This window comes from Oncorhynchus gorbuscha, linkage group LG24 (genome assembly GCF_021184085.1).
Source record: "Oncorhynchus gorbuscha isolate QuinsamMale2020 ecotype Even-year linkage group LG24, OgorEven_v1.0, whole genome shotgun sequence".
Lineage (NCBI taxonomy): Eukaryota > Metazoa > Chordata > Actinopteri > Salmoniformes > Salmonidae > Oncorhynchus > Oncorhynchus gorbuscha.
The window spans coordinates 24,492,629-24,515,347 of record NC_060196.1 but is presented as its reverse complement, the minus strand read 5'-3'; the positions used below and the strand labels follow the sequence as shown (position 1 = coordinate 24,515,347).

The 22,719-nt window shown below is 42.3% G+C and overlaps 1 protein-coding gene across 1 annotated transcript; it reads right to left on the bottom strand.

Moving 5' to 3' along the window:
* Positions 1 to 15,883: 15,883 nt before the first annotated feature.
* On the bottom strand, positions 15,884 to 20,770 carry trhrb (thyrotropin-releasing hormone receptor b). The gene is made up of 2 exons (XM_046327472.1): positions 20,000 to 20,770; positions 15,884 to 17,618 (listed from the first exon to the last, which is right to left on the bottom strand). Exons 1-2 carry the CDS (start codon positions 20,768 to 20,770, stop codon positions 17,190 to 17,192), a joined length of 1,200 nt encoding a protein of 399 aa, XP_046183428.1. The 3' UTR covers positions 15,884 to 17,189.
* Between the last annotated feature and the right edge of the window lie 1,949 nt (positions 20,771 to 22,719).

Sequence of the window (22,719 nt, the reverse complement as noted above, 5' to 3'; positions counted from 1 at the left end):
GCTCTGCACATGACGCCCGCTCAATGTCCGCGTCCAGCTCCCACACTAACGGCGCCACCAAACAAGAGGCTGGGAGTATGGGAGTGGGATCCATGGACCGCCTTGCCTGACGAGGATTCAGTCTCCTCGCTTCCCGGATGTACTCCAGATTGTGATGGTCAGGCCAGATGAGCAAAGGGTGTTCAGCCCCCTCAAGCCAATGTCTCCACGCCTTCAAGGCCTTGATGACAGCCAACAGCTCCTGGAACCCTACATCATAGTTTCACTCCGCCAGGCTGAGCCTCTTCGAAAAGAAGGCGCAGGGGCGAAGCATCAGTGGCGAACCCGAGCGCTGAGTTAACACTGCTCCTATCCCAGCTTCGGATGCGTCCACCTCCACTATGAACAGCAAAGAGGAATCCGGATGAGCCAACACAGGAACAGAGGTAAACAGAGCCTTCAGGTGCCTAAAAGCCCTTTTCGCCTCAGCTGACCACTGCAAGCGTACCGGGCCCCCCTTTAGTAGTGAGGTAATGGGAGCAACAACCTGACCCCAGATAAATCTCCGGTAGTAGTTGGCAAACCCTAATAGTCGCTGCACCTCCTTTACCGTGGTGTGAGTCGTCCAATTACGCAAGGCTGCAATGAGATCACTCTCCATCTCCACCCCTGACGTGGAAATCCGATGCCCCAGGAAGGAGACGGACTGTTGGAAGAACAAGCATTTCTCAGCTTTGACATACAGGTCATGCTCCAACAGGCGACCAAGGAACACATGCTCGGCACGTGTAGCGGAGTATATCAGAATGTCATCGATATACACTACTACACCCTGCCCGTGTAGGTCTCTGAAAATCTCGTCCACAAATGATTGGAAGACTGATGGAGCATTCATCAAACAATACGGCATGACTAGGTACTCATAATGCCCTGAGGTGGTGCTAAATGCTGTCTTCCACAAGTCTCCCTTCTTAATACGCACCAGATTGTACGCACTCCTGAGATGCAGTTTAGTGAAGAAGCGCAGGCCGTGCATTGACTCAATCGCCACAGTGTTAAGAGTTAGCAGGTGACTATACCTCACTGTGATTTTATTGAGACCTCGATAATCAATGCACTGGCGCAAACCTCCATCCTTCTTCTTCACAAAAAAGAAACTCGAGGAGACGGTTGAAATGGAGGGCTGAATGTACCCTTGATGCAGGGATTCAGAGACATATGTCTCCATAGCCACCGTCTCCACTTGTGACAGGCGATACACGTGACTCCTGTGAAGTGCAGCGTCTACCAGGAGATCTGTCGCACAATCCCCCGTCGATGGGGTGGTAATTGAGTCGCCTTCTTTTTACAGAAGGCGATAGCCAAAACGGCATATTCTGGGGGAATGCGCACGGTGGAGAACTGTTCTGGACTTTCCATCGTAGTAGCACCAATGGAAACCCCTAAACACCTACCTGAGCACTCTCGTGACTACCCCGTGAAAGCACTCTGTGGCCACGAAACAGTGGGGTTATGACAAGCTAACCAGGGTATCCCCAGCACCACGGACTATGCAGGAGAATCAATAAGTAAAAGACTAATCTTTTCCCTGTGTGTTACCATACTCAAAGGAGTGGTGGCCTCCCTGATAAACCCTGACCCTAATGGTCGACTATCTAAAGCATGAACGAGGAAAGGCATATTCACAGGAACAATGGGGATCCCAAAACTATGAGCTAATCCTTTATTAATGAAATTCCCAGCCGCGCCTGAATCTAAAGGTAACAGAGACAAACATATGTGCAACAGAGGGCTCTGGATGAGAATGGTGCCTACTCATCTGGGATGACGCCAGATTGCCCTGCCTGCCGCCTTGATACCCAGAGGAACCAACCCGGCACCGACCAGCAGTGTGACCTCTGTGGCCACATATGGTGCACAAGCGGGAACCCCCTCCATTCTCCCTGTGCACCGCACCTCCCAGCTCCATGGGTATCGGAGAGGATGGAACAACCAGACCTGGTAAGCGTGGTAAGTGTCCATGGTTCTTTTAATAAGAAATACTTAACATGAACACAACGGAAACAAAAACAATAAACGTGAAACGAACGAAAACCAAAACAGTACTGTGTAGTGAAAAGACACGGTACGGAAACAAACACCCACAAACAAACAGTGAAACCCAGGCTACCTAAGTATGATTTTCAATCAGAGACAACTAATGACACCTGCCTCTGATTGAGAACCATACTAGGCTGAACCATAGAAATCTCAAAATCATAGAAAAACAAACATAGACTGCCCACCCCAACTCACGCCCTGACCATACTAAATAATGACAAAACAAAGGAAATAAAGGTCAGAAGGTGACACATGATGGGAATCAGAGGGTTAAATACACAACAGGTAATGAATGGGATTGAAACCAGGTGTGTAGGAAGACATATTGTGATATTTATCACAGACTACTTTGTGTCAAAGTTTAACAAGGACTCTCTCCTCACCAGTGTCATGATCAAAGATATGATCAAGAGCCTCACATACAGTATATCGTTTCGTCATTGTGTTTCCACAGAATGAATTGTGATCAAGGCCTCAATAAAGCTTTATATAGCAGAGCTGCGAGAAAAGTTCTAGATATTATTGAAACAATGTTGTTTCCGAAGGCCCTGTAGAGAAAAAGCTTACCAAACTGGAGGTGTATGTGTATGGGTAAAATGTGTCTATCCATATAGCTGACAGGAGCTGAAAGGTAGGTGATAATACCTATTGAAAAGTAATATTGAGAAAGTGAAGGGATTCATAGGGATTTGCTATCTGCTCCAGACAAAGGCCGATTTTCCCATCTTTCATTTTCAAGGGACAATCTGCAGTTCCTTCTTCCATTTTTGGACTTCTGAATAAATTAAATGTACCCACTTATTCTTGAAGAATATAACTTATAAATGACCCATGAGCATAGTTCAACTGCCGTACCCCATCAGAACCCAACATATAATCTTTATCACGCCTATGTTTGTAAACAAATAAATGTAAACAAACATTTTAGCCTCAAAACATGGTTAAAAATATAATGTTGGTATCATAGATGGTCAGTCCCTACAACCATAGATCTGTGTATGAATTTGAGAGTGGTTACATTTCTCCAGACCTATCCCTCAGCTTTTTAATCAAAATGGGTGGAGGAGTCACTTTGATTTTGTTTCAGCTGCTGATTGACACTTTTAAAGCTTGGGATTTAGGCTTTGACAGGGGAAATGATATACAGTGAAATTAATAAAAAAAAGGGATTATATTGATGTTCTGTTGTCTCATATTAAAGATTATATCTATTGTAAGAGGCTAGAAACAAGCATTTAACTGCAACAACATCTGCAAATCTGTGTGCTCGAGCAATAAACTTTGATTTGATATAAAGTGATTTTATGAGACATCAAAATGTTCTCTTTTGTATTTTTATGTTCTCCCATTTTATGGAAGAACAAAGAGAAAAATGAAAACGAAGCGTTGTTTGTGTGTTTATTTGCACCTCTCCCCACAAGGGGCCCTCTCCTCTTCCACCACCTCCCCACCTCACACCCCCCATTTTACGCATCAGCCCTTCTTAAATCGCTACCCTGCATGCTGGGAAATATCCTGACCTTTTAGAAAAGCACCTGGCCTCAAATTGCCTTAACCTTCTCTTGTCACCAAGGCTCCTCGACAATCTCCTCTCATAGAAATAGAACAATTAGATGTCCGCTCCCGTTATACCCACTCCTGAGTCCTAAGTGGTGAGATGGAGCTTCCGTCTGTCAGAAGGAGGGTCTGAGTCAGACTCTTACGGCATGGATGCAGGATGTTGTTCCTTAAAAAAATACTTGTGTGTATATATTATAGTCTGTATTACGATATTGGCCTCTGTAATCAGTTTGATACAATCATTTTGTAAAATTAAATTGGACCCTTATCATTTCTGTCACGTTCTGACCATAGTTCTTTTGTGTTTTCCTTGTTTTAGTGTTGGTCAGGACGCGAGCTGTGTGGGCTTTCTATGTTTGTCTGTTTCTATGTATGGCCTGATATGGTTCTCAATCAGAGGCAGGTGTTAGTCATTGTCTCTGATTGGGAACCATATTTAGGTAGCTTGTTTTGTGTTGGGGTTTGTGGGTAGTTGTTTCCTGTCATTGCACCAGATAGGACTGTTTTGGGTTTTTGCCAAATTTGTTATTTTGTAATTGTGTTCATGTTTAGTTTCACTTTTTAAACACCATGAACTCTAACCACGCTGCATTTTGGTCCTCCTCTCCTTTGACGGAAGAAAGCCGTTACAATTTCTCTGAACTATTATTATCAAACTGCATTTACGCAACTGTTCCTTGTATATTTTCACATCACTTTGTATTTCATGCTTTTATGAAAAACTATTGAAATCATGATTCAATTTAATGAAAGGATGAGGATTGATTAAGGTTACTTTGCAATCAAGCAAATACATTACATCCAGTAATGAAATAAACATTGAATGGTGAAATTCAGGAACACCAACAACCTGAGGGAACTGATGACTCGGGCAGGAAAAGGAGCTGGCATTTAGAATCATGCTAGTGACATCTGGCATTTCTGAGCCAGGGCATCTGTGTTTGCTCCTCTGTCTTTGTTTCCATCTGCAGTGGAACCACTGTGCTCAATAAGATAGGATGCCTAGGTTAATAAGTTTGTGTCCCAAATCGCACACTATTCCCTTTATTGTGCACTACTTTTGGCCAGAGCCCAAAGTAGTGCAATATGTAGGTAATAAGGGTGACATTTGGGACGCAGACTAAGACTTGAATTCAGTTCGCTGTAGTTCCCTGTCAACACTAATGGAAGACTGCAAAACAAACGCCAATGACCTTACATAGGTCAGAAGTGGGATGGCAACTGTGAGGCCCTCAGAACACACGGGTAGACGTGTGAAGGGGCTTGAAAGAAAGTCTAATCACAGGGACGTGCCTTCCCGTTCGTAGGGTGCAGTGTAGCCATCCTTGTTGTATGAGCCACGTTACAATTCCCTCTAAGTGGGTTAACCCTATTGATGTGATGTGCAAGGTGTTTTCCTTTCAAGCCGGAGACATGGTGTCACGGTCGTCATAAAGAGGAGACCAAGGGGACTCCCGGGTGGCGCAGTGGGTAAGGGCGCTGTACTGCAGCGCCAGCTGTGCCATCAGAGACTCTGGGTTCGTGCCCAGGCTCTGTCGTAACCGGGAGGTCCGTGGGGCGACACACAATTGGCCTAGCATCGTCCAGGTTAGGGAGGGATATCCTTGTCTCATCGCGCACCAGAGACTCCTGTGGCGGGCCGGGCGCAGTGCACACTACCCAAGGTTGCCAGGTGCACGGTGTTTCCTCCGACACATTGGTGCTTCTGGGTTGGATGCGCGCTGTGTTAAGAAGCAGTGCGGCTTGGTTGGGTTGTGTATCGGAGGACGCATGGCTTTCAACCTTTGTCTCTCCCGAGCCCGTACAGGAGTTGTAGTGATGAGATGAGATAGTAGCTACTAAATAAAAATTGGATACCACAAAATTGTGGAGAAAAAGGAGTAAAATTCACCCCCAAAAAAGAGGAAGGCGCAGCATGGAATGCTTCTTTTAATAAAGGAGAGAACACTAAACAAACCATCAAAACAAACCATGACGCTAATGTGCAGACAGGCAACTAAACAGGCCAACAACCCACAAACAATCCAAGGAATATGGCTACCTAAATCTGGTCCCCAATCAGAGACAACGATAAACAGCTGCCTCTGATTGAGAACCAATCATATAAACACCTAGACTAGAAAACCATAAACATAGAAAAAACCCTAGACAATGCAAAAACTACACAAACCACCCTTGTCACACCCTGACCTAACCAAAATAATAAAGAAAACAAATATAACTAAGGTCAGGGTGTGACACCTGGGTTTGTTTCCCACTCCCTGAATCCAGAAAGATAATTGAGGACCTTATTACTAACAAATGTGTTTGTTTTTATGACCATGTTTTTCTTTCTGCTTGCATTTCTATTTTTATATGTGTATTTTCTGTCATTTCTGTAATCTGTAAAAGAGACCTTGGTCTCAATAAAGGTTCAATAAAACAATTTAAAACAGTCTCATTTTCAGGGAAGTCACTTCTGGCACCCTGCCTACTGTATGTACTGTTGTACAGGTCAGTCAGTCCAGTGAACGAACAACATATAGCGATGATGCACAACCACTGCTGTATAAAGGTGTACACATCCTAGATCCGTAGAGTCAATGCAGTTACTGTATGTAGAATTGAATAGATAGGAAGTTATGATAATGCTAATTCACTCCTGTGGAAGGATTCATACACTCGTCCAGTGTTTCCCAACTCCAGTCTTCGAGTACATTTTTGTTGTTGTCCTGGACAAACTCACCATGGCAGGAATAAGTTAGTCCTAAATATTTCAGAAACTAAAAGCATTGTATTTGGGACAAATAATCCACTAAAACCTAAACCTCAACTAAATCCTGTAATGAATAATGTGGAAAATGAGCAAATTGAGGAGACTAAACCGCTTGGAGTAACCCTGGATTTAAATTGTCCTGGTCAAAACATATTAATACAACAGGAGCTAGAATGGAGAGATGTCTTTCTATAATAAAGAGATTCTCTACCTTCTTAACAGCACTATCAACAAGGTAGGTCTTACAGGCCCTAGTTGTCACACCTGGACTACTGTTCAGTCGTGTAGTCAAGTGCCACAATGAGGGACTTAGGAAAATTGCAATTGGCTCATAACAAAGCAGCACGGCTGGCACTTGGATATACACAGAGAGCTAACATGAATAATATGCATGACAATCTCTCTTGGCTCAAAGTGGAGGAGAGATTCACTTCATCACTACTTGTTTCGTAAGAAGTGTTGACATGCTGAATGCACCGAGTTGTCTGTTTAGCACACAGCTCAGACACCGATGCATACCCCAGAAGACATGACACCAGAGGTTTCTTCACAGACTGGTTACCTTACTCTACGCTCCAAACTTTTAATCCATGAGTCTGGGAGAGAACATATAGGCCTAGGTGATGCTGTTGGTTCATTGACTGTGCAGGGCGGCCTACAGAGTTAGCCTAAAATTATTGTGAATTTGTATTTGATTTTCAATAGCCTAGTAGTAGGATTTTTCTTCTTCTCAGAATTAATAGGCTGACACATTACATTTAGCTACAGAATATCTCACCACTGTTAATTTCCATCTCCTCCTCTCTCTCCTTAATTCCTTTCTCGAGTGCGCAGAGAGAGGGGCTGTCAACCATTTAACGAGTATGTTTTGTAGTGAAAACATGTTACTATCGATGTTGCAAATTAAGCACGGGGTAGCTGCAAGAACAGGGTTGGAGAGCCCATTTCATACAGAGTTTGAGTGTCACCTGTCACGCAGCTCCTCAAACACTGGTTGATGCGTGGAGTGAAATAAGTCTTCTTATAAGCCCCGACATTTCTTTATGCAATCCCATGTGAAAGCAGTTTGATGGTTGCCACTAAAAAGAGAAGGATCCCAGCTGTTACTATATTTATTTCTCAGCTGCTCATATTAAGCACATGCTATAAAACCGGAGTAGCCTACCCAGTATGATTGAAAAACAGAACCAGCGGGAAAGCGGCCACCATTCGCTATTTCAGTGCATGCAGATGTCTTTTTTACCCTGCACTTGTTCTTGCCCATTTAAATACATTTAATAATGGGAAGGAATTCCAAATACAATTCTAAATCGAAGCAAATTTGATACACTACATGACGAAAAGTATGTGGACACCTGCTCATCGAACATCTCATTCTAAAATCATTAGCATTAATATCGAGTTGGTCCCCCCTTTGCTGCTATAACAGCCTCCACTCTTTTGGGAAGGCTTTCCATTAAATGTTGGAACATTGCTGCGTGGACTTGCTTACATTCAGCCACTAGAGCATTAGTGAGGTCAGGCACTGATGTTGGGTGAAAAGGCCTGGCTCACAGTCAGCGTTCCAATCATTTCCAAAGGTGTTCGATGGGGTTGAGGTCAGGGCTCTGTGCAGGCCAGTCAAGTTCTTCCACGCCGATCTCGACAAACCATTTCTGTATGGACCTCGCTTTGTGCACGGGGGCATTGTCATGCTGAAACAGGAAAGGGCCTTCCCCAAACTGTTGCCACAAAGTTGGAATCACAGAATCGTTCAGAATGTCATTATGCTGTAGCGTTAAGATTTCCCTTCCCTGAATCGAAGGGGCCTCGCCCTAACCATGAAAAACAGCACCATTATTCCTCCTCCACCAAACTTTACAGTTGGCACTATGCATTCGGGCAGGTAGTGTTCTCCTTGCACCTGCCAAACCCAGATTTGTCTGTCGGACTGTCAGATAGTGATGCTTGATTCATCACTCCAGAGAACGCGCGTCCACTGCTCCAGAGTCCAATGGCGGCGAGCTTTACACCACTCCAGCCGACGCTTGGTATTGGTGATCTTAGCTCCTGATGAACAGTTATTGTGCTGACGTTGCTTCCAGAGGCAGTTTGGAACTCAGTAGTGAGTGTTGCAACCGAGGACAGACTTTTATTACGTGCTACACGCGTCAGCACTCAGCAGTCCCCTTCTGTGAGCTTGTCTAGCCTACCACTTCATGTCTGAGCCGTTGTTGCTCCTAAATGTTTCCATTTCACAATAACAGCACTTCCAGTTAACCAAGGCAGCTCTAGCAGGGCAGAAATTTGATAAACTGACTTGTTGGAAAGGTGGCATCCTATGTTGGTGGCATATTGAAAGTCACTGAGCTCTTCAGTAAGGCCATTCTATTGCGAAATGGTTTCTTTGGAGATTGCATGGCTTATGTGTTTGATTCTATACATCTGTCAGCAATGGTGTGGCTGATGTAGCTGAATCCACTAATTTGAATGGGTGTCCACATACTTTTCTGTATGTCGTGTATTAGTAAAGACATGATTAAATTGAGAATATTCTGATGGGTCAAATATGATCACTTGATGAGAGAACAGACTGTGCAGCTAGAGGCAAGGAACAGAGCACAAACTTTCCTGTGACTTTCTCAAATCATCAGTAGCCTATAATCACGTGATGCAGCCCATATATGTTTCGATTTCTAACACGTTCTATGATATGCATCAATCACAGCTAAAGTTGTCAATTAACTCTAAATCTAGCGTGTAGGATCCGTTTCAAATGATCACTTTTACGCTCAACATAGCCACTTCATATGCATATTCACTCCGGAATGGAAATAACAAAGTGCAATTACATTTGTATTACTATAAATCATTCTTTTTAACATTTTGGGACAAAGTAACGCCCCTATTTACACAAATTGGTCAGGGCATGAGATGAGGTGGGCAGTCTATGTGTGTTTTTTTTTCTATGTTGTATTTTGCATTTGGCCTGGTATGGTTCTCAATCAGAGGCAGGTGTCGTTAGTTGTCTCTGATTGAGAATCATACTTAGGTAGACTTTTTCACCTGTGTTTCGTGGGTGATTGTTTTCTGTTTTGTGTGTCGTCACTAGACAGGACTGTTTCGTTTGTTTGTTCTTCCTAGTTGTATTTAGTTTAGTGTTCAGTTTTGATTAAATTAAAAATCATGAACACTTACCACGCTGCGCATTGGTCCGACCTCTCTTACTCCTCATCAGAGGAAGACAAATCCCGTGACATTTAATCAGATATCACTTCATAAATAGTTTTTGTCAAGACACTGATGCAGTTAATATTTAATTGTCGGAGATTTCCGCCACCATATTAAAATTCCCACATATAAAAATGGAATATCCCACACATAAATAAATAGGCCTTAGTTTCATAAATTATAACTTTATAAACTATTTGCATCAGGTGCTGTACATACATTTATCACTCGTATTTTCGTTCCTCTAAAGAAGCAGCCCAATATTAAATCATCAATGTTTCCAAAGTCTGTTACTGTAAGCTCTTTATACTTACCTACTACTTTTCCTTGCCATTATCATTCTTCACCTGATGATAAGACAAGATGCCATTTTTTTTACGGGGGTCCCTAGGTCGCCGGTTTGCCTGGGAGGGAATCCCAGGGCAAAAAAAGGTTGATGAGGCCATAAAAATCTTATGAATGATCGTATGAATCATTAATCAAATTTAAAAGTTGTTTATAAATGTGTGAATAATTTGCTTACTAACATTGACAAATGTGGGAGTAAAGATAAAAAAATGGTGAGCAAACTGTTGGTAAATAGCTTAAAATAGTGTATTACTGAATATTATAAAGTGTTACCGTTGAGTACTCTACTCTTATATAATGTATTGTGCTCCAACGTCGTTGCGGACTGTTAATTACTGCCAAAGTTGTTATTGACAACGTGCGTTGTCACTCCATTTACACAAACAAGTCTTATGAAAGCCTAATAGGCTGATGTGACGTAGCATGCGGGACGTAGCCACAAAAGGGTGACAGAAAAGTGGGAGGAAAGTAAACTGTAGCTTTGAGGAGTTTGTACGTCCTAAGTGTGTGAAACTGTCACCAACCACCAACTAGCAATCACATATGGGCCAGTTAATGATACAAATTTTCAATGGCTGTCAAGTGAGCATGGAAATTGGAGGGGAGAGCTGTCTACCTATAAAACAAGTTGGCAAAGAGATTTACATGCTGTGCCAGGTGTGAAACACTGGATGTATGAGGATGTCACTGATGAGACCTGCAGGCATTTTTATTCTTAGTATCTAAAATGTCTGAAGCATTAATACAATAATATCACAAGGATGTGTAAAAAGAGAACAATGTCAATGTTGTAGGCTACAAAATGGGACTCTCTCTGGCTTTGTCTCTCAATCTCAATCTCTTTCTTTCTAGCTCTCTCCCTCTCTCTCTCTCTCTCTCTCTCTCTCTCTCTCTCTCTCTCTCTCTCTCTCTCTCTCTCTCTCTCTCTCTCTCTCTGTCACTCTTTCTCTCTCCCTTTGTCTCTCTTCCTCCCTCCACTATGGGAGGAATAATGAAAACTGATGCCTTTTGGGAAACTGATCACATGTACTGGTTCCTTGTCCTCTCCTGATTGGAACACTTAGATTTTCTGTCTGTTGATTAAGATTGTGTTATGTGTTTTATGGATGTTGCTGTTTACGCAATAAATTGATTGGAGGGAGCCATTTTACATTTTTTTTCTCTGAGCCACTCAAGAGTCGAGATTCACTGGGCTAAAAATGCTATAATGGGAGAGAGACCTGAAGGGATGACACCTTACATCAAAGACAAACTTCTTCAACACTCAATGGCAGATGTAGAACTGCGTATGTTTAGGATAAGGGTTAAGGTTAGTTGACATGATTGACAGTTATATCTACAAACCATCTATTTGGGACTAATAAAATGTTATCTCTTTCTCCAGGTGAACTTGGGGAGCCATCAGTACCTGTTCAAGGTGGAACCCATCTGAGATGCCCAGCCCAGCGACATGTGGGAACACAGTGTCACCTTCAACGACCTCGGTATGTGAAGAACCTTTTTACGTTAGTAATTACTAGTACTGGCAGTTCTGTCAACACCTCAGAGACACCTCTTAAAACGTTAAGGGAAAGAAATGTGTTTTCAGATGGCATCTTTGTGCTAGTCTCAGGACATTGCCCCAGTATGAGTCTTTTTAACATGCTCAAAACACAGACAAAACCCTCATGAAAATCTACCCCCCAAAAAGTGGGCTGATGGCTTACTTTTGGTATTACAGCCCACTATCTCTTTCTGAGGGTCTTCAAAAACGTAAAGAACACAGGTACGGTCATGAAGTATAGTCATATGTTAGATACAAGGACATTGCAATAGATGAGTCTATTTAGCTGTCTGAAAACGACCATTGAAATCACCATTAACGTCAAGCTTTGTTTAGGAGTAATATTTGCTGCATGTGTCCGGAGTGATTGCTAGATGCCATTATTGTAATGTCCTCTTTGCGTGAAGAGGAGTGAATGTAGATGGACACCATTAAACTACTAGAGAAATGGCAACATAGTACTTGTATGCTAGTTTCCTTGTGGCTATTTGTATTTGTATTTATTATGATGCCCAATAATAAAGGCAGCAGCTACTCTTCCTGGGGTCTAGCTAAATTTAGGCAGTAACACAACATTACAATACATTCACATCAGATTTCACAACACATTAAGTGTGCCCTCACGCCACTACTCTACTACCACATATCTAGAACACAAAATACATATGTACGTGTGTGTATAGTGCGTATGTTATCGTGTGTTGCGTCACAGTCCCCGATGTTCCATAAGGTGTATATTTATCTGTGTTTTAAATCCAATTTTACGGCTTGCATGAGTTACTTGATGTGGTATAGAGTTCCATGTAGTCATGGCTCTGTGTAGTACTGTGCACCTCCTATAGTCTGTTCTGGGCTTGGGGACTGTGAAGAGAACTAGGGTGGCATGTCGTGGGGTATGCATGAATGTGTACCAGTAGTTGTGTACCAGTAGTTCGAACAGACAGCTCGGTGCATTCAACATGTCAATAGCTCTCATGAATACAAGTGGTGATGAAATCAAGCTCTCCTCCACTTCGAGTCAGGAGAGACTGACATGCATATTATTAATGTTAGCTCTCTGTGTACATCTAAGAGCCAACCAAGTTGGCTTTACTCGAAGCCAGTAGCATGTCATTAGAAAGATTGGAAAAAGTAAGGGGCCTAGACAGCTGCCATGCGGAATTCCTGATTCTACCTGGATTATGTTGGAGAGGCTTCCATTAAATAACAACCTCTGTGTTCTGTTAGACATGTAACACTTTATCCATAATATAGCAGGGGGTGTAAAGCCATTACAAATGTGCTTGTTGATTGTCCTTCCCCATAAGCATGCTGAAAGTCTGTTTGTTTATAGCATTGTATTTGGTCAAACACAATTTTTTCCAAAAGTTTACTAAGGGTTGGTAACAGGCTGATTGGTCAGGTATTTGAGCCAGTAAAGGGGCTTTACTATTCTTGGGCAGCGGAATAACTTTAGCTTCCCTCCAGGCCTTTCTAGTAGGCTTAAATTTTTTATTAATCTCAGAAATTTTCCATTCAGATTGCCAGACGCCGTTGGCTTCTCATTGGTGATAGACAACAATCATTTTTTCACCTCTTCTTTACGGATTTCAAAATACAATTCTTGTCTTTTATAATTTGGTTCGATATACTTGGATGTGTATTGTTGCTGGCATGTCATCCCTAAGTTTGCTTATCTTGCCAATGAAAAAGTTATTGGCAAGAAACACTAAAAACCCTAAAAGCACTAAGGTGTTGAACGCTGTCAATGACCAGCATTCTCACAAAGGTGTTCCTATTGTCCAGGTGGGAAAGGGCAGTGTGGAGTGCGATTGTGTCATCTGTGGATCTGTTGGGGTGGTATGCGAATTGGAGTGGGTCTAGGGTTTACGGGATGATGGTGTTGATGAGCACTTCATGCTTACCGGTGTGAGTGCTATAGGGCAGTAGTAATTTAATCAGGTTGCTTTCTTGGGCACAAAGACTATGGTGGTCTGCTTGGAACATGTAGGTATTATAGACAGAGAGCGGTTGAAAATGTCAGTGACGACACTTACCAGTTGGTCCGCGCAAGCTTTGAGGTCATGTCCTGGTAATCCATCTGGACACCCGGCCTTGTGAATGTTGCCCTGTTTAAAGGTCTTGATCACATCAGCTATGGAGAGCGCAAACACACAGTCATCCGGAATACAGCTGGTGCTCTCATGCATGCTTCAGTGTTGCTTGCCTCGTAGCAAGCATAACAGGCATTTTTCTCATCTGGTAGGTTCACGTCATTGGGCAGCTCGCAGCTGGGTTTCCCTTAGTAGTCCGTAATAGTTTTTAAGCCCTATTACATCCGACGAGGGTCAGAACCGGTGTTGTAGGATTCAATCTTAATCTAAGTTCGACACTTGTTTGATGGTTTTCTGAGGGCATAGCGGGATTTCTTCTAAGTGTCCGGAATAATGTCCCGCTCCTTGAAAGCGGCAGCTCTAGCCTTTAGCTGGGGGCAGATGTTGCCTGTAATCCATAGTTTATGGTAGGGATATGTACGTATGGTCACTGTGGGGATGATTTTGTTGATGCACTTATTGATGAAGCTGGTGACTGAGGTGGTATACTCTTCAATGCCATTGCATGAATCCCAGAACATATTCCAGTCTGTGCTACCAAAACAGTCCTGTAGCATAGCATCCGCGTCATCTGACCACTTCCGTATTGAGCGAGTCACTGGTACTTCCTGCTTTAGTTTTTGCTTGTAAGCAGGAATCAGTAAAATAGAATTATGGGTGGATTTTCCAAATAGATGTTGAGGGAGAGCTTTGTATGCGTCTCTGTGTGTAGAGTAAACGTGGTCTAAAGTTTTTTTCCCTCTGGTTGCACACGTGACATGCTGTTAGAAAAAGTTCAAACGGATTAAAGTTTGCCTGCAATAATGTCACTGGCCACTAGGAGCTCCACCTCCGGATGAGCATTTTCTTTTTTGGTTATGGCCTTGTACAGCTCATTGAGTGCGGTCTTAGTGCCAGAATCAGTTTGTGGTGGTAAATAGATGGCTAAAAAAACATAGATGAAAACTCTCTTTGTAGAGGTGTGGTGTACAGCTTATTATGAGGCACTCTACCTCAGGCGAGCAATACCTTCAGACTACCTTAATATTAGACATCGCGCACCAGCTGTTATTGACAAATAGACATACACCCCCACCCCTCATCTTAGCGGATGTGGATATTTTGTCCTGCCAATGCATGGATAACCCAGCCAACTGAATATTATCCGTGTCGTCGTTCAGCCAGGACTCGGTGAAACATAAGATATTACAGTTTTTAATGTCCTGCTGGTAGGATAGTCTCGAATGGCGCTCATCCAGTTTGTTCTCCAGTGATTGCACGTTGGCCAATAGAACGGGTGTTAGAGGCGGGTTACCTACTCACTGACAAATTCTCACAAGGCACCCTGATATCCGCATCCTGTATTGCCTTATTTTCTTCATGTGAATGACAGGGATTTGGACCTTGTCTAGGAGCAACATTATATCCTTTGCGTCAGACACGTTAAAGAAAATATATTTGTCCAATTTGAGGTGAGTAATCGCTGTTCTAATATCCAGAAACTCTTTTTGGTTATAAGAGACGGTAGAGTCAACATTATGTACAAAATCATTTACAAACAATGTGAAAAAAACAAAATAGTACATTTGGTTAGGAGCCCGTAAAGCGGCAGCCATCCCCTCCAGCGCCATTCACTATCAATATCACATACATTATCAAGCATTTCACACATACAGTTGAAGTCGGAAGTTTACATACACTTACGTTGGAGTCATTAAAATGAAAGTAATTTTTCCAACAATTGTTTACAAATAGATTATTTCACATATAATTCACTGTATCACAATTCCAGTGGGTCAGAAGTTTACATACACTAAATTGACTGTGCCTTTAAACAGCTTGGAAAATTCCAGAAAATTATGTCATGACTATAGAAGCTTCTGATAGGCTTATTGACATTATTCAGCTGAATGTAGTTGATAATCCCTGTTTTAATGGGGTTGCAGGGTAGCCTAGTGGTTAAAGTGTTCGACTAGTAACGCAAAGGTTGCAAGTTCAAATCCCCTAGCTGACAAGGTACAAATCTGTCATTCTACCCTTGAACAGGCATCCCTCCCTGTGATGGCTTGCCTAGTTAAATAAATGTGAAGCAAAAAATAATGTATGCCATTTTCAGACTGAACAGTAGTGACATTTACATACTAAATGCCACATGATCCATAACTGAAAAGGGTATGCTAGTGATCTGTTTAGTCTGTAATATGTTTAAAGTACTCAATTAAATGTATTTTATACAGCCCTTTTTACATCAGCAGTATGTTACAATATGTTATATACATAATCATCATTCTCTCTGGTCAAATTATCCCAGTCAAATGTCTTTAAAGTTGTTTATTTGAATCATTATCATTACAAAACAAAACAGCCGACAAATGCAATCGTATTCCTTTAAAAGGAAAGATGTCCACCATATGTTACCGCACAATATACTTAATGATATCTGTTTATCTTATTGATATCTAAATATTGATGTCTATTTCAGCACTAAGGAAAAAAAGTACTTTTACTGTATATGTAGCTGATAATTCACAGAAAAATCGCACGTCAATCCACATACAGCGATCCTCACCCCAAGCAAACAGGATTTGAAATAACAAGAACGATTACTTTACAAATAGTTTCAAAATATATTTTGATAAGTTTCCACAAAGTGATGCATGATTTCATTAATAATCAAGGTGAAATATTTGTACATTCATGGAAGGTAAAATGTATCAATCACTCTACATTCAAATAATCATTGAACTCTCGGCAGTGTACAGCTGGCTAAGAAATAGAGATTTATGTTATGACAGTTATGGCATCGTGCCAAATTGTGTTGCCTTTGTGTCGCCGGGCACACTCATAGATTCCTCAGTTCCAGGATCCAGGGGGAATATGTATCAAGCATCTCAGAGCAGGAGCACCTTTAAAATCCCAATGAATAACTAAGATTAAATGGACTGGGGGACCTCATCCTAGAGGTAGAAAAGTCCTAATATACCACAATATATACAGTAACTGTATCAAAATCAGAATCACTCACTCTTGATCCTCCAAAATGGACTCAAGTTCTGATGTTTACATTTTACTCTCTGTAACAAATAGCCGACAGATTTATCACGTTACACAATAATATGGTGCATAATATAATAAAAATAAAGAAAAATCTAAATGTGGAAATAGGCCTGCATAAAGGACATTGGCCTTAGACTCATAAGTCTGTATTCCTTGTTTGAGAAAGAGAGAAAGAGAGAGGCTTGTCTCTGACCCTGCCAGTGAGGTCTCATTAAGAGTGGAAAATGTGCAATTTGAGTCACACCAGGGCAGTTCACATTGTCTGTGTCCCAAGAGCACACACTTGAAATGTGTGTCTGCTCTTGGGACTTGTGTCTGATGAGCAAACACAACACAGTAATGTGTCACCACATAGCCTTCACATTGTACTGTACATGGGGCCTTACAATTACTCACCGAAGGTCAAGCTTGGGTCTCTTGATAGTCAACTTCAGTGTGAGTGAAAATGGCTGTGACACAGGACAGTTGAAAGCAAGTCAAATTCCTGTGGCCTCAGCACATCCCTCAAGGCTTAGAGGAGCTGTCATCTTCAGTGACTGAACCCTGAACCTCGAACCTTACAACATCAGTCATTGCATAAAGTCACCTTGTCGTGCACACAGGTGTCCTGAAACACCATCTTCTTGTCAGGCAACTCATAGGTTACCATGATCTCGTCCAGCTCTGTGTTGAATTGGTCCGTAGTCTCCACCATAGATGTGTCCTTGACCACGCTGTAGGTCAGCGCCACGCTGTACGTGCCGCCGGTAGGCTTCTCAGAGCCTTTCCGTCCACAGAGGCAGAGCTTGCGGAAGGCGGCACGGAACTTCTGCGACATAGCATTGTAGATGATGGGGTTGATTGCGCTGTTGATGTAGACACAGCTCCGACAGAAGAGGATAAACCAGGTATTCATGTAGGCCTGTTCCAGGAAGGAGTTTACCACCACCAGGGTGCGGTACGGCATCCACAGCACAGCGAACAGGATCACCACCACAGCCAGCATCTTGGTCACCTACGACATGGAAGAGACGGTGACTATTGGCCACTTTTCAATCAAACAACGCTACTGGGTTTATTTCCCTTACACTGCAGTCTGCAATATTCTCAGCAATACAATAATTACAGAGCGAGACAGAAATGCCATCTGTTGTGTAGATCCAGCTTTACTGTTTATGCCTCAAGGTTCCATATAATTTCAGATGGTGCCTATTTCCCATTCATTTGGAATTGAAGTATATTGGATCGACAGATTGTGCTATACAATCATCTGAAAAACTTTGATTTTGAAGTGAACTGTCACTTTAAACGTGTAATAAACATGTAACATTAGTTGTTTGGATTAGTTAGTTCATAAAAACGGATCATTATTTCAAATGATTATAATATTAGTCACTTTGTCTCTACATATGTACAGGACATACTGTATCTACTGTACCTCAAACACCCCTGCACATCGACTAGCTACTGGTTCCCCGTGTATCACCCCTGCACATCGACTAGCTACTGGTTCCCCATGTATATAGTCATCATTACCCATTGTGTATTTATTCCTTGTGTTATTATTATTGGATGATTTCTCTATTTTCCCTCTGCGTTGTTTGGAATTAAGCATTGCACTGTTAGTCTACACCTGTTGTTTACAAGCATATGACAAATAAAATAGGATTTTATTTGGTATCCCTCAGTAGGCCTGGATGTTATGTCCCAAAGCTAGGGGTCAGTTTGATGCTTCGTAAACAACAGGTGTAGACTAACAGTGCAATGCTTAATTCCAAACAATGCATTGACTATAGCTCAGCATTCAACACCATAGTACCCTCCAAGCTCATCAATAAGCTTGAGGCCCTGGGTCTCAACCCCTCCCTGTGCAATTGGGTCCTGGACTTCCTTACGGGCCACCCCAGGTGGTGAAGGTAGGAAACAATATCTCCACTTCGCTGATCCTCAACACTGGGGGCCCACACGGGTTCGTGCTCAGCCCCCTCCTGCACTCCCTGTTCACCCATGACTGCGTGGCCATGCACACCTCAAACTCAATCATTAAGTTTGCAGATGACACAACAGTAGTAGGCTTGATTACCAACAATGATGAGGCAGCCTACAGGGAGGAGGCCAGGGCTCTTGGAGTGTGGTGTCAGGAAATAGCCTCTCTCTCAACATCAACAAAACAAAGGAGATGATCGTGGAATTCGGGAAACAGCAGAGGGACCACGCCCTATCCACATCGATGGGAGAGCAGTGGAGAAGGTGGAAAGCTTTAAGTTCCTTGGCGTACAGATCACTGACCAACTGAAATGGTCTACCCACAGAGAAAGTATGGTGAAGAAGGTGCAACCGCGCCTCTTCAACCTCAGGAGGCTGAAGGAATGTGGCTTGTCACCTAAAAATCTCACAAACTTTTACAGATGCACAATTGAGAGCATCCTGTCGGGCTGTATCACCGCCTGGTACGCAATGGCACCGCGCACAACCGTAAGGCTCTCCAGAGGGTGGTGCGGTATGCACAACGCATCACCAGAGGCAAACTACCTGCCCTCCAGGACACCTAGAGCACCCAATGTCACAGTAAGGCCAAAAGGAGCATCAAGGACAACAACCACCCGAGCCACTGCCTGGTCACCCCGCTACCATCCAGAAGGCAAGGTCAGTACAGGTGCATCAAAGCTGGGACCGGGAGACTGAAAAACAGCTTTTATCTCAAGGCCATCAGACTATTAAACAGCCATCACTAGTACATTAGAGGCCTCTGCCTATAGGCATAGACTAGAAATCACTGGCCACTTTAATAAATACAACACTAGTCACTTTAATAATGCCACTTTAATAATGTTTACATATATTGCATTACTCAGATCATATGTATATACTGTATTCTATACTATCTATTGCATCTTAGCCTATGTCACTCTGTCATTCCTCATCCTTATATTTATAGATTCTTATTCCATTCCATATTCCGTTAGGTATTTGTTGTGGAATTGTTAGATATTTCTTGTTTGATATGGCTGCACTGTCGGAACTAGAAGCACAATTATTTCGCTACATTCGCAATAACATCTGCTAAACACGTGTATGTGACCAATACTATTTGATTGGATTTTGATTGGATTGGAACAGTTGAAATGCTTAATGCCCAACAATGCAGAGAGGAAATAATACGAAATGAGACCAGGCTGCACACAGACTCCCGATGTTGTGTCAAAAAGCTAACTCGCCGCTTATGCTGGCTGTTCCAATGTATTACCAATACCTAATAAATAGGAGCGCACTTGTAGTTTAGGAACCAGACTCCCGATGTTGTGTCAAAAAGCTAACTCACCCGTGTGCATTCCAATTTATTATCATATGCTAATGAATAGGGGAGCACTTGTTTTTTTAGCAACCGCAAATCACCTGTCTCCGAGAAGTAGCGGTAGTGCTGGTGTGGAGGGAGTTTTTACATCTCCTCGTTGTGTTGCTTTGTTCATTTTTACTTTTATCCTTGCGTTCAGAATGTAACGGATTCATGATCAGGATTCTGGCGATGAGACCATACAGAATGGTTGCCAGCATAAGCGGCACAACAAAAAATATCCCGAAATCCAAAAAGTAAATGGGCAAATAGAGTTGTCTTGAAACTTTGTAGCTGCATGTCACGATGGTCACGTCGTTCTCATATGTTTCTTCTTTGATATCTGACAGGTAGAACCACATGACGGAGTAAAGTAAAGTGAAAACCCAGACAAACAATATTATCTTCTTGGCTCTGGACAGTGTGCACAGCAACTGGGCTTTTATCGGGTGGCAAATAGCGATGTACCTTTCGATGGTAAAGGCGGTGATAGAGCAGGACGATGCATTGATTCCCAGGTACTGGAGGTAGGTGATTCCGAGACATCCTGAGCGGCCGAACACCCAAGACCCGAAGATGCTGTCAGTGATATTCGGTAAGCCCGCCGCAGTTAGTACGATGAGATCTGCAACGGCCAAGCTCACCAGGTAGCAGTTAGTGGGTGTCCTCATGTGTTTAGTGGTAAGCACCACTAAGATCACCATAACATTACCAACGATCCCAAAGGCGCATATCACGAAAACTAACAAAGTGCTCACCACTTTGTATTCGATGATTTGGTCCGTCCAAGTCCCCCAAGTCTGATTTTCTTGAGCTTCAGTAACATTTTCCATTTTCAGTTCTCTGAATATGTCGAGTAGAGAGAAAACAATTAATTTATAAAATAACCTACCCACTACATGTAGGCCTACAACCGAATCAGTAGGCTATTACACGGCAGTAGGCTAGTATATAATACTATGGGAAGTAAGCCTGTCAACCTACTAGTTGAAAAATACATCCATGCCAAAAGGTTAAAAGGTATTGTGCTTCAATTCCAAAACATATTTTTCCACTTTCTCTCACACTTGCAAAATAAGCATTGAGTTTTCCTTGTCATATCGTGCGTAAATGTGAGAGCACGCCGTTGTGTCCAGTGTTTCTTTCATCCAAAGTTGTAGCAAGTGAAACAGGGAGTCAGTGCGCGCATCGAAGTCACAGTGGTGTCACTATAAATAAGGAGAGTGGGCCTGACTGAAAGGGAAGAGAGGAGGGATGTTGGTTTTTGGTCATTTTCTCTGCATCATCAGACTTTACGCAAAGCGCTCTCTGAGATTTGACGATTTGGGGGAAATAATCTGTCACCAGTTGCTTTATGCCATCGTGAAAACGTATTTTGTTTAGTAATTGAGTAAACAATTGAATCAATTTAAGTGTATTGTTGGTTCATAACCGTTGGTAAGAATGGTGAAAATAATTTGAATGGTGATGTGACTAGCCCACAATATTTACACATTTGGGTCCCTTTTTTATGATATCATTGTAAAAGTAAAAAATATATATATTCTAACCATAATAGTATACTTTATCATTTGGAGACACTTTTTGTGGATGTGACATTCACAAATGGTGGTAACAAAAAGCATTCATCTGAATGATCAGAATGTCTGCCAGAGCAAGCTGCATTTCTCTCTCTTTCTATCAATAGGTATACACTGAGAGAGAGCGAGAGAGAGAGAGAAAGAGAGCGAGATCAAGATGAATCCCAATTAAATCTGTTTTTTAGAAAATAGAATATTCCACTGTGACTAGGTCTGAACATAGGTCTATTTGCTTTGCTTTTGTTGGGATGATGGCAGCGGTGGTGTGGTAATCTATATTTTGTTTCATGATAAGATAAGCCAAACATTTCTCAGGCCTCCCACTGATTGGCAGGATAGGCAATTGGGATTTCTAATTTTCAACACAACCATCAGGCACTGGGCTCTTCACCATCGGGAACAATGAACAAAAGGCACTCAGTGTGATAAAGAAAATAACTTTTGTCACAAAGACTTGACGGAAGTGTTGTTTACGTGGATGTCAGCCATTTAAATACTGAACAGAAGAATAGAAGTGTAAAGGAAGCTTCCCATGCCTCTTACACAAAGCTGCAGTATATAGGAACATGCATATTTTTGTAATACTTCATGCTCGCCTATAGCTCAGTCCATTTGAAATTCTCAGCCCCGTGGAGTACAAAACACATTGGTGCATGAACGCTTGGCAGTAAGGCAAGGGCAAGCAGGGCATTTCAGTTGGGTTAATTTAGAGTGAAGTTAGGGGGACATGGGGTTTGAATAGACTCTACCCATAGGGACTTTTTTTAATGATGTAGTACGAAGGGACAGGGAGATCTTGATCTAATTGAGATAAGGGGGTTGAGTTGGTATGAGGAAAATCAAATGTTTCCCAAGTCAGGATTACATCATCAGAATAGCGCTGAGATGTTAAAGGGGCAACCTGCAGTTCGAACAATAACAAAGCTGTGGCACCGCCAGTGATTTAGTAAACAGCTGAAGGATGGGGCTGGAGAAATGTAACCACTCTCAAACTCATGGACAGAGTGATGAATACATGAACTGACCATCCATTATATACACATTCTAGTTTTAACCACTCGTTCTAAGGCTACACAGTGTTTGTTTACATTTACATTGGTTACAGACAAAGGAGTAAACCAAGCTTATATTTTGGGCTCCGGTGGGGTAGAACAGTTGAATTAAGATCGCGAGACATCTACAATTTATATTCTTGAAGAATC